The following is a 13,525-nucleotide window of genomic DNA, read 5'->3' on the forward strand; positions in this document are numbered from 1 at the left end:
TGTATTGTGCTAAAGATGGAAGGTGCAGAGGGTAGAGAAAGACAAAAAGATTTCACATAGATTGTGATGATGAGAACTCGGAGTTCAACTATTTATAATCTCAACAGAAATTCATTGTTTTATGAAAACTATCCTCGAACGATGTGTGTAATTGAGTTATTTTTGTATAAATTTAATATGACAAATTTAATTAAAATTAATTATTTAATTAAAAATATATTTTTTGTCTTAATTTTGGTGACACGACTTGTTTTGTTGATTTTTCTTAAAATATTTTTATTTAAATTTATAAATAAACTAGTAAACTTAACCGCGCTTCGCGCGATATACTATATTACTTAGAGTTGAGACTGGTTAATTTTTTGCTAAGCAAAATAATTAAGGGAAAAAAACTTAACATTAAATTGACATCAAGAGAAATTAATAATTTTTAAAAATCCTAATGGTGTAATATTTTTTTAAAAAACAATAATAATCGAAATTAGCATATCAATGCTTTTAATAAAGCATTATGCTCTCTCCTAATTAACATCAATTCAAACAAAATTTCATTTATGAAGGAAATTCATTATTATTTAAAATAAGTAAAAAAACACTAAATGGAATGTATAAAGTCTTCCCAATTTATTAATCAAATTCAAATATTTCAAGTTCCAATTATTCACATCTAATTTAGTTAATTAGGTTCATACATTTATATATAAATTTTCACCACTTAGGAGTTTTAATCTTTTAAAGTGCTTGATTTTCCTATACTTTTATTTTCTTTAAACAAAGTAACGAAAAAACATAAAAATTCAAGAAAAATTTAATTCTTTCTATATATATTTCTAAAAGTTATGATGTTTCTTTGTATAGCTTTAATAAATCTAGTTGCATATACATTTTTTAAATACTTTTTGCCTATTTTTCCTCACCCTTTTTCATTTTTTCTTCTATCCGTTCCTTTTCTTTAAAAAATTGTCAAATATTCTTTTTCATTTTCTTAATAATAAAGATAATTAATCAAAAGATAATATTATATAGTTTCAACATAAAAAAATAAAACAAAATATTAAATTAGCACATAAAATAAATTATAGAATATGAAAAGGTATAAATATTATACACATTAATTATTTCAAAAGGTTAGTTGGATTAATAAGAAACACAATTAGGTAAATAGCTACTATATACATAAAAAAAAGTAAAGTTTTTTTTTTTTTGATTTCTTAATTAGTAACACACCACGAAGTTAAGATTTTCTCAAAATCAATATTTTTGTTTTTACTGCATAAGTCCACTTACGCTTCCATTAATTAAAATTAGAACTTCAACTTCTCTTTTGAGGAAAGGTCAAATTCCATTACTTTACTAATAGAAGATAGTAATTGAAGTAAAAAACTTAAATCCATCTGAATCAAACAAAAAAATATAAGTTAGATTACGTCTTGACTTTTAAATAATTGAATATCATAAGCTCACATTTCAGATGATCTAATAAAATAAATGAGCACAATAAAATAAATAGAAGCAGAAAATAATTTTTTTCAATATAAAAGGTAAATATAATGACCTTTTAAGAATTATATTCAACACCACACGCTCCTTGATACAAATGTCATAACCTGAAAAATTTAGCAAATATCAAGTAAAAAGCAATCATACATGGGATCAAAAGTGAAATCTGTTCACGGACAATTTTATCAGTTAGAAATGAATATATTTAGATATGCTAAGAAGATGACACACACAAATAAGCACAACTTAATATAATTCTCACTAAGTAGTAATACGAATTGTTGTGGTGAGGTAAAGCTTTTGTCTTTTTATATCCTAATTTTGACATGGGAATCCATATTAAAACTATAGAAATCGAAAAGCCAAAAGTCTGTCTACTAATTGATATTACGTGGGTAAAACAGTTACTTGGGCTTTATTAAAAATTATTATTACGTGTGCTTACTTTTTTTTAAAAAATGTTAAAAGGCTTTAATAACATAACTGTTAGGCATTAATGTAACATTACCGTAGGTAAACATTCATTTTGTTAGGTTTTTCTTAAATTATTTAATTAGTACAATATTATGATTAAAAGCTAAAATAATTGAGAAAAAATCTAAAAAAATACTGGCCATTGAAGGGTGCCACATCAGCAATTTTAGATTCAGCTTTATATAAATATATAGATATATTATAGATATTTATGTAATTATAAATGAAATGGAAGTTTGCGTTGAATTTTAATTTTAATTTTGATATTTGAACCGATGAAAAAATTCAATCTAAATAAGCTCAATGTGGGTTGAATATTTTATATTAATTTTTATATCTTTACGATTAATCATATGGGTTATAAATTTTAAGTTAAAATGATCAAAATAATTTGAAAGTCATAAATTAAAATTTATAATTTATGATTTTTGACTTAAAAATATCAATTTAAGAGTTTGTTTAGATTGGCTTAAAAGTCGATTAAATTTATTTTAAATTAATTTTTATTTTTTAGAAGTATTTGACAAATATATTTAAAAAAAAAACTTAAAATAAGTTTAAAATAACTTAAAATAAATTATGAAATGTTTGACAAAATAAACAAATGACTTAAAATGAGTCAAAAATATCTTAAAATAAATCTGAAACCAAAAGTAAATCTATCATTACATTTTATTTTTAATTTAATTATCATTTTATTTTAACTTTTTATTTTTGACTTAAAAATTATTTTTTAAAATCAATCCAAACAAGAATTGGGGACAAAATAAATATGAAGTAAAGTTGAATAATAAACATTGAATTAAATACTTGAATATTTGATTGTATAAAAAAATTCATATACATTCCGTAGAATATATTTTCTTCTTTTCCATTTTTTTCATCTACTTTCCTTTTTAATTCGTAAGAAAGAAAGATCCATTTCTTCCCTTATATTTTTTTTTAAAAAAACTTTTTCCGTGACACATTTTAAATCAGGATATTTCAATTGATATGTTTTTAGTTTTGAATCATATAATAGTCAAAAACATTTTTTTAATTCTAATAAACCAACTTAAAATAATTCATACAAATTTATATTAAATAAATAACATTTCATTTTAAACGAATTAAATAAACATATCACATAATATAATACTTCTTCCGTTTTAAAAAGAATTTTCTATTTCTTTTTTAGTTTGTTTCAAAAAGAATGACCCCTTTCCTTTTTTGATAACACTTTAACTTTTAACTTTTCACGTGAAATGTTTTAGACCACAAGAATAAAGAACATTTTGGCACATTTTTTTAAACACATTTTAAATTAAATTAGTTTATTTTTTTTAAAACGAAAAAAATATATATTATTAGGGGGTCTAGGATTTTATAGATATGGGTGTCAAATACGATAAGACAAGAATCCGTCGTGTTTATTAATTATCACTGTTATAACCCTATCAATACTTGCAAGGGAGGGATATATACCTCTTTGTTAAAAGACAAAACTACCCACTGAAGCTCTCCAACATTTTTCTAAATTTTAATTTCATATTAAAAAGTTAAAAAGTCTATCCGTTAATTTTTTTTTTAATATTACATGTTAGAATAACTAATTAAAAAGATCACTATTGACTTTTTTGTATAAATTTAAATTTAATCATTTTAAGTTTTAATTATAATTACTATTAGTTTGATAAAATTGAAAATCTTATATCTAATAGTTATGTGAGTTAGGTCGTTATTTCAATTTATGTGTCATATTTTTTTCTTTATTAATTATTTTAAAAATCATTATACTTTCTATTATAAAATATATTTCTTCGTCTTATCTTTGTATAAGTAATTTATAACAATTATTTATAATTTTCTCAATCATAAGTATTAAAGTGAATCTTTTTAAAAATAATATTTTCAACTAAGTAACACCAAATAAATTCGAAGAAAATAAATACTTCTACATTAAAAGATTAAATTGAATTACTTTTTAATTATAAGTCTCATTCTAAAAAAAAAAAAGTTAGACTAAAAAATGTCATGTGATTAGAATAAAGTAGAAAACCTGATGCAGGGACTTAATTATCATTGTGAGAAAAGTGACTGATGCGAAATAATCAGATGCAGAGAAAATAACAAAACAGGGTGAATATTACTTAAAACTCTTGTAACGCTATTTTAATTGATGTAAATTAAAAGAAAATTACTCTTTTGAAAATTGTTACTTAAAATTAATCTCAAATATTTACATGAATATAAATTATTTTATTATAATAAAATAAATTAAAAGTAATTTCTTTATGATTATTTAAAAGTGTTATCTTTTATGCTATATTAAAAAGAAAAACTGTCAAAAAATTATTATTTTATTTGACATGCTTTCTTTTTAATCCATCTCATTAAAATATCACTTTAGAATAATTAAAGATAATTTAATTTTTAAATTTTTTATCATCGTTTATGAAAATCATATTCAAACATACAAATATCAATTGCAAAAGTATGAATTTAAACTTTTTCTTTGTATTTTCTTAATTGTTGGTGTAATGTATCATAAATATAATAAATTACAGTTAAAAATGAAATAATCAAGAAAATAAATAAATATTCGATATATCGCTCCAACGGCTTTACTCGTACTTTATTTCATCCGAGATACAGTACTCCATCAAGTAAAATGAATAATTAAAGAACTCAAAGCTTCATAAAATACTATCTTCATAAATAGTATCACCTAAAATGAAACGAATCGAAAAATAATAAATGCATAGAGTAAATGATCTCGAAGAATTTAAGGGAAATGTAGGACGTAATAAGAGGCGTAGGATTACTGTAATGTAAGGCGTCAGAGTGGCGTCAATAAGAAAAGATAGTTTGACTGCATGGTTTTGGTATGATTGCTTCTTTTTAACCAGAGGAAGATTTGGGTGTATGACAGCTACATTATTGTAACCGTGTAGTAACTATAAATGAACCATCATATACAACACATGCACACTACTATTTATGATATCAAAACAACCAAACTCATGTGTAGATTAATCAGATAATATTAAAGATTTGATCATGGAAACATGAGTAAGTTACGTGCATGGATTAAAAATGATAATCATCACATCAATCAAGGGAGTTATGTGGGGGTGGTACTATGGTAGATAAATTATGGGACAAAGTGGTAAGCATTATATTTTTAGACGTGTATCTAATGACAATTATATATATCTAAATCTTTTGGAGTGTAGTAAAAGGGACCTTTATTATTTTCATCGATGCTATCTACCCCTCCTTCGATCTTGTTTTAGTGGATTTTTTATATAATTTTTAAGGAGTTAATTACTTTAGGATATTATAATTTATAATATTATTTATTTTTTATTATATTATAATTTTTTTTATATGTTCAAAAGCAAGTATTTCGGATAAATGAATTAAGATTAATAGTTGTAATTTATCTTAGTTAAATTGTGTTTAAGTGAATTTGTATGTATATGGGATGTATAGAAAATCTTACTCGTCGCTTTTCTATCCCGCTCCCACTAGTATCACACCAGATAAAAAGAGATATAAGTATCCAACGTGATTCATACGTATCCCATACAAACGAATGTCGCTCGTCTTCCTCCGCAATATCTCTCACCTCACTCCCTATTTTTATGTATATAATATATAGTAGTAAAAATACACATATCTAAATATATTTTCCTCAAATATATGATAAAATACTTAATATTATGAAACTATATAATAATAGTATATGGTAATGAAATATGTCCGAATAACTCGTTTTTTATACGTTTTCAACATCTTAAATAAAAAAAAGGGATTTTGTTAATTTTGCATTCAACTTTTTTAGTAGATATATATATATATATATTTTTGTCTTATTCATTAACATTAAAATAACAAAGAATGATTTTTTAAAAAAACTTTTCAATATCTATTCTTGTTTATTTTTAAAGACAAAATTTTATTTTTTTTAATTATATCTTAATTTTAGAAAGTAATAGGAGTAAATAGCAATTAATTTGAGAGATATATTTTTAGGTTATGAAATGTAGGGAGTACAAGTCTCACTCTTTTGTGGATGCAGTCTACTGTGTGCTGATGTCCTTCCTGCTTCTCTCATCCTTCCATAGTACCAAGGATTTTCTTTTATCTTTAAACAGATTTTTTAACATTAAATTTAACAAGATTAAGTTATTATACGATTAAAATAGAGAAGATAAGTATATTACTTTGTGACGCACTAATAGATGGGATTAACTAATATTCATTAAAATTGTATATAATGAATGAGGAAAATAAATAAGTATCACCCTTAACAAAATTAAAATTTTATTATCATGGAATGTTCTACATAAAATAATAAAATTACAAAAAAATAAATTTAGAAAATAATAAAATCTTAATTTATTTAAATTTTTTGTACTAGTATATTTTTCTTTCACTTAATTATATATTGTTATTGTTTAAAATATGTTTGTTGGTGAATGGAATATGGGCAGTTTGGGACATATTTCGAGGAAGTGTTGGGTGGAGTATATGATAATTTAGGAAACATTGGCTACCAACAAAACAGAATGTCGGTCTATAATTCTCTAATTTCTTTATTCTTTCAGAAATTAAAATAAATTACCAAAAAACATTTATTTATTCAAAGGAATTGAATTGGATATTAGTCAATATGGTGTTTTATGTACAGACACTCTTTTTTACCAAGAGACAATACTCATGTTATTTTATGTTTTGAAAAACACTAGGTTAATTAATTAAGGAAATCCCCAAAAGAAAGAGGACAAACACTAAAATGTTATAAGAATCTGCTTCGTTCGTTTCAAAATATTTATCGTATTAAAAATTAATTAATAACATAAGAATTTTTGTATTATATAACTTTAGTTATCAAATATAAATAATAAGAAAATAAATTTTAAATATTATTTTATGATTAAATAAAAACACGATAAATAATTTATGAGAGACATAAATTATTTTTTATTATTGTTATGATCGATATCTCTGTGGATTCTGCTTGTTTCGATGTGTCAGTACTCACTATGGATTCACTCTTATTTTGCAACAAAATTGATGCATTGGAAAAGTAAAATTGGGATATGTTATAATGCACTCTCTTTTTGTATCTTTACTTCATTTATTTTTGTCTCTTTTCGTGCTTTTCTCTTCTTTAATCTACAATTTTCTATCCTACATTGGGTTACCTACAATAAAGAATTATATTTATCCTAGTCAAACCAATAAATGAAATACTTTAATTTGTTCTAAAGGGTAGTTGTTGAGTGAATTAAGTATATTTTTTTTAAGAAAATATAATTTTTTATTTGAATTTATGAAAGAATATTTTACTATTAATGTGGAATTTTCAAAGAAAAATTCAAATTCAATCACCATTCTATTGAAAACTCTAAAACGAAGTGTTAAATGTTTCAATAGTAGTAATATTTAACATGAATAAAGTTTCGAGATAAAAGAATAATTCGAATTTATTTAAATTTCATTGTTCATATAGATATCTATTATTAATATGATATTTTAAAGTGGCAAGATTAACGCGGTTCAAAATCGAATCGATATCAATAACTCGAATTGAAAGAAAGTTATTGATGTATTAGTATTGAGTTATTGATTTAGCGGTTTAAATAATATTTTTTTTTGTTATCACATTATCGGTTCTTAACTGTTTTAGGATTTTTCTTAACAAATTAATCGATAACTTGATAGTAAATCAAATAATAATATTTATTCCACTTTATTTTATATAAAATCCTTAACTTAGAGTTTGGTTTCCTGCTCTTTTATTTTGGGTTGTCTCAGACAATTAATTATTCTACAATGTAAAAAGTATGCTTTTGAGCAAAAAGGAACTTGTGAGCCCATGTGCATGATATATTTGATTTGTCACCCTGTTTTTGAATGATTTTCAATGTTTTTTTTTGGTCAAATCTTAACGTTTAATTCGATAACCGAACCGATGATGATCAAAAACCGATAAATCAACAACCGATAAGTCAATATCTTAATGGTTCCATAACAATTTAACATCTCTACAAATCAATAACCAATAGAAAATTGATAAACGTTAAAATCGAACCGACCGATACACTAACCATAGGCAAGATGCATAAGTGATAAGAGAATATAAAAAAATAAATAAAGGTAAAACACATGATGAGTTGCAGTGCATTATTGGGGGAATTTTGGCTTATAGCCGCTCAAAATAATTTAATTACGCTTCATAGTTATAATTCAATAATTACGAATCGTATCTACATGTTAAAGAAATGAGAGAGGTGAGTGAGATTGAGAGAGGGAGGTGAGTGGACAGAGAGTGGAGAGATGTAAATAGTATATGTATATCGATTAGATAATTGTATCTATGTAACTAGATGTATATGTATCAATCCTTGTATTTAAATGACTCCGTATAATTTGTATACAATTGAATCGAGTTCAAATAATTGTATTTGTATGTCTGCCATTTCTCTCTCGCTTTATACCAATACGAATTGTAGCTATGTTTGATAGTTAACTACAAATACTTATTTAACCGCGTAATTTTCCTTTATCGTAACCATCTAGCCTCAGTTTAGCCCATAAATTTCCACACCAGGGCGGCCCAATTTGACTGAAGGGGTTGGGCTGGGGATATCAGTGAGGTTGGGCCGAACAACATACTGGGCTTGGTAGAGCAGCCCAGGTTCTTGCTCGGGTTGCACTCATTTAATTAAGGGAAAATTGTATATAATAGCAAACTAATAACCTAAAATAAATGAAATAGCTAGGGTTTGATTTAATTGTGCTCCATAGCAAACGTTAGCTAAAATTTGCCAGCGTCTCTCTCCAAGAAATCTCGCTCGCCACTCTCCATTCTCGCTCGCCTCTCTCGCTTTATACACAAAAGTGTATAATTCTGTTTCTGTTTTGTATAAAGCGAGAGAAAATTGTATATACACATGCAAACATATATATCTTCGTGTTATACACTTAATTATACAATTTACAAATATTTTACTTCAAATGTTGCAGAGAAAAAGGCCAACAAATTATACAATTGCGAATTATACAATTGCAGTGAAATACAATTTTCTCTAGCTTTATACAACAGAAGTGTATATATTGTATTTCTGTTTTTGTATAAAGCGAGAGAAAAACATATATCTTCTTGCTATACACTTATAATTATGCAATATACATACATTTTAATTCGATTCAACTGTATGCGAAGCAATTTTTATAAAAATATTGCAGCAAAATAGGCAGTGAATTATATAATTGTGCATTATACAATCGCAGTGAAATAGGATAGCGAATTATACAATTGCAGCGAAATAGGCCAGCGAATTATACAATTGTATATGTATAGCAAATTATACAGTTTTATGTTTTCTATGGAGCGCATTTATACAAACTTTGTTATAGCATACAAATATGAATTTTTTGTTTTCTATATGTAAAAGTTGCCCTTTAATTAATTCTTTTGAAAATATTCCCCAGTGCGTTAATATTAGAGATATATTTTAGATTCCTAATATCATGATTAAGATTAGAGATTTAATAAATTTAAAAATTAAAGTTGTAATTATGATTAAAATAATAAATAATTTATACATTTACTTTGAAATATCTTAGAAACATAATTCTAGTCGTAAAAAAAGGAAAAAAACTGTTTAAAAAGAGCTTAGGAATACGGAGAAATTTTAGTTATATTTAAGTTAGGGATGATTTTTAGCTAGAATGGTGGGATTGACAATTTTCAAAAGTAAATAAAGAATATAGAGAAAATAGCCAAATGAGCTTCAATCTATTTGTGAATTTACAGCTGCATATTTATATTCCTGGACTATTTTGAAGTGGAATGAATAACCTCTTTTTAAGTGTTGTATGAGAAGCAATAAACATGTAAAAAATATTTCTATTATAATTAAAAAAATTGTATATTTTATCTCTTCATTTATTTCTTAAAAATAAAATTATCCTCCCTTTAATGGGAATATACTTTTAATCTCTTTTTTTTTTTCAATTTTCTTTATAATTTACCTCACTTTTCATATTATACAAATCAATATTCCGAATTACCCAAACAAACCTTAGATCAATAATTTTATTTACACATAATTTACTATCAGAGAAAAAAATAAATAAATTCAATTTCTTGTTCATCATCTTCAATAAAAATGTTAGTTTTTTTTTGTAACAATTTGATCAATTTTGTCTTTCCAACAATACCTATTAATGATTTTGCTTAAATCATCATTAGAAAAAGATTCTTGATAAAGAATTTCCAAAATTTTGAGCTTCTTTTGCATTTTTAGCTATCACTCCAAAAAGGTTTGATATTGTTTTAATAGTGAAAAAATAATGGAGGGTAATGGAAAGGAGAATGAGAAAGAAAGTAACTAAAGAATAGATTTAAGTAGTAAGTACACATGTTAAACACGTGTTGATGCGTGTGTAGTTGAAAATTTAAATACGTGTGTAGTTGAAAATTCGGAAAAGATTGAAAAAGTTTCATTAGAATTGAGTTCATTAGAACATGCACTAGGTGAAATGCCTTTATCTACTATAGCGTTTTACCAATTTATGACTTGATATACATTATTTCGAAATACATGAAAAAAACAACTTCAATCCAAGCAGCACAAGTCATCAAACACAATGCAAAAAAATGAAAGCATAAATAATCCCATAGCAAACTAGAAATTAACTAATGTGCACTTCATTTATGGTGTGGTAAGGTTGCAAGCCAAGCAGGAGGCTGCATCCCAGTTTGTTCCTGTACTGTTTCAAGCAGAGGAGGCATCATACGGTACAATGCAGCAACATCCTTCAATCCGCTCCCACCTTCGCCGCCACTATTGCTTTCCCCTCCATTAGCACCTGACCAAATGCTAATCTTTGGCTGCATACCGTTCACTGCTTCAGCGTTGAGTTGGGCGATTTCCTTATACATACCGTTGTTGATCATCAAATAGTCTCTGAGAGCCGTGTAATTGTGATTCAATTCCTTTAGAATGGATCCTAAGTAAATTGCTTGTGCTTTTCCAATCGTTGCTACTCCTTCCGCTTCCTTCTGTTTTGCATACAGCTCGCTGTTTGCAGCCTGCTGCCGAGTATAGAGTTCAGCATCTGCATTTGCCTTTTGTGCCTCTGCTTTCTTCTGGCTCTCGAATAGTGCAGCTTCTGCTTCTTTCTGTCGCTTGTATAATTCAGAATTTGCCTCTTGCACCTAACATGTGTAATTTTGTCACAGAGAAATGAATTTTGAGCGTAACAGGCATGCGTAAAAAAGAAAAATACTACTACTTACCTTAATATCATATTCAACAGTAGCCTTGGTGAGAAGCTCAGCCTTGAGCTTAGCAGTCTCAACAAAAGCTTTCTTTTTCTCCACTTCCATTTGCAGCTCTGCTTCTCTTATGGCTACCGCCTTCTCGGCTTCCACCTCCGCCAGCCTGGCAGTCTGAGACCACCCTGCTTTCTTCTTTGCCAGAAAAGCACTTGCCTCAACAACCTCAGCTTCTCTTTGGTTCTGAAATATTTTAACTTCAGTGTTTACTCTAACTTCTTCCTTCTTTCCTTCTCCTTGCCTTTTCGTTGATATGATAAATGTCTCAGCATCAATCATAGCAGCATTTTGCTTTGTTTCTCCATCTCTTAGCTTTGCTCCTATCTCTCCTTTCATCCTCGCCTCCGCTACATCAATCTATCACACATGAAACAAAACTAGGAGATTTCGCTTAATTCAATAGCTCTGGCTCAAAAAGAATATATGTGTGTTTACGTACCTTGGCTTGATTGGCGGCCTCCATCTGAGTCTTTTGTCCAAGGTAGGAGAAATACTCATGGCCAGGAACATCTACAAGCTGCTTAACATTAGCATTATAGATATAAAGCCCGAATTGATTCAATTCAAGTTGCACTTTATCAAATACTTCTTGCTTAAATTCCTTTGTTCCCTTAAAAATCTGTTCCATTGTCATGGAAGCTGCAAGTACACGAGTTTCCCCTTCGATAACTCCCTTGACAAGATCTTGTATATGAGTTGACTGCTTGTCACTATTAGACATAAGTTTTGCATACTTAATCAAGCTCTCATAATTCGTCTCGTCCAACACTTTTGGCCCAATTGTGAATACCGCGGGGAGGTAGAAAGGGAGTTTCTCCGCGCTCATAGCTTGAACCTGGAACGAGTAGTTCACCGGGGAAATATCGAGCCTGGTGCATTTTTGGAGGGGCCATAAGAAATGCTTCTTCTTCAGTAGTATTTCAGATATGCCATTTCCAGTGATCGCAAGCATTTCCGATGGGCCAGCTACGATATACCTCGGAATTCCCATATCGAATTATAAATGATGAGCGAATAAATTAAGAATATTGAGTTGATGATCTTGGAATAAATGTGACTATATAGAGTGGGGAAATACTGTAGGAAGGTGGTAGTAGTGATGATTAGGGTTGAGGCAGTTATGTGAGTACGAAAATCGTGCAAATGAAAGAAGCATTTCTGTTGAGAGTTTCAACGCCAAGGGATTGTCCTTCGATGGAAATTTCTCATTTTGTCCATTAATTAGATCCGTGGCTAATTTTAAATTTTGTTTTGTATCAATAGAATTGTATAACTATATTAAATAATTATTTTCTTTTTTTTTTCAAAAAGAAAAAATTCTTGTGCTTCTTCTCCTCCTTTTCGATAATATGTGTAACAAGTAATTTCTGGCTTATGCCTAATGAATAGGAGCATCTGTTTTATGCAACTACTTAAGTTACTTATTTTATTTATACAAAGTAAAGTTTGATAGAAAAAAATTAATAATTGAGTAAAGTTTTTGTGATATTTATTCAAAAGAGAAAGTCCAACTATATTTGTCGTCTATTTAAGCAAGTGTTAAAATGGAGAGACGCAAAACAAACAATTATATCCGGTCCAATGAATGATCCTTCCATTGTACGAGAGAATAATTTCTTTGATTACAATTCTTCCCTAGCATTGTTTGATGTGAAATTCAAATATAAAGGAAGCTTCCGGGATCATAAAAATTAGTATTTATCTTCTGTTTTTGTAATCCTAAAATATTTCGATTTGTTGTCACAAATTTCTTCTTAATGAATGAGTGACCTTTCATTATCTGTTTCCATTACTTATATATACTTTAAAAATAATAAGTACCAAGTTGGGTTGTTTGAGCATTTGGGTTTAGATGGCATTTGGAGCTTTTAATATAATTTTCATTCGAAAAATGCTCATTTCTTAAGTTTTCAGTTTCTGAAAAATCACCCACCAATTACCAGCAGCTAGATCTCTCTGGCTTTTAGAGCAGAGATAGGAGGTAATTCATAAAATTAGTCAAGATACATATAAGTTGATTTGAATATCAGTTAGTAGTGATGCTCTAATCAACTTCACGCATCTTAATTCATATTAAAAATGAATGTCATTCTGATATCGAATTTATTTGAACCCCGTACTTCACCTCTCATTATATGCTTAATTGAGACTTTGAAATTCGAGATAGACGCATCATAAGATAATTTTAGTAATCAGCTACATCACAATATATAT

At 27.3% G+C, this 13,525-nt stretch overlaps 1 protein-coding gene across 1 annotated transcript; it reads right to left on the reverse strand.

Moving 5' to 3' along the window:
* Positions 1-10,458: 10,458 nt before the first annotated feature.
* LOC107013685 (flotillin-like protein 3) lies at positions 10,459-12,425 on the reverse strand. The gene is made up of 3 exons (XM_015213556.2): positions 11,751-12,425; positions 11,273-11,668; positions 10,459-11,191 (listed from the first exon to the last, which is right to left on the reverse strand). Exons 1-3 carry the CDS (start codon positions 12,300-12,302, stop codon positions 10,682-10,684), a joined length of 1,458 nt encoding a protein of 485 aa, XP_015069042.1. The 5' UTR covers positions 12,303-12,425; the 3' UTR covers positions 10,459-10,681.
* Positions 12,426-13,525: the final 1,100 nt, after the last annotated feature.

This window comes from Solanum pennellii, chromosome 3 (genome assembly GCF_001406875.1).
Source record: "Solanum pennellii chromosome 3, SPENNV200".
Lineage (NCBI taxonomy): Eukaryota > Viridiplantae > Streptophyta > Magnoliopsida > Solanales > Solanaceae > Solanum > Solanum pennellii.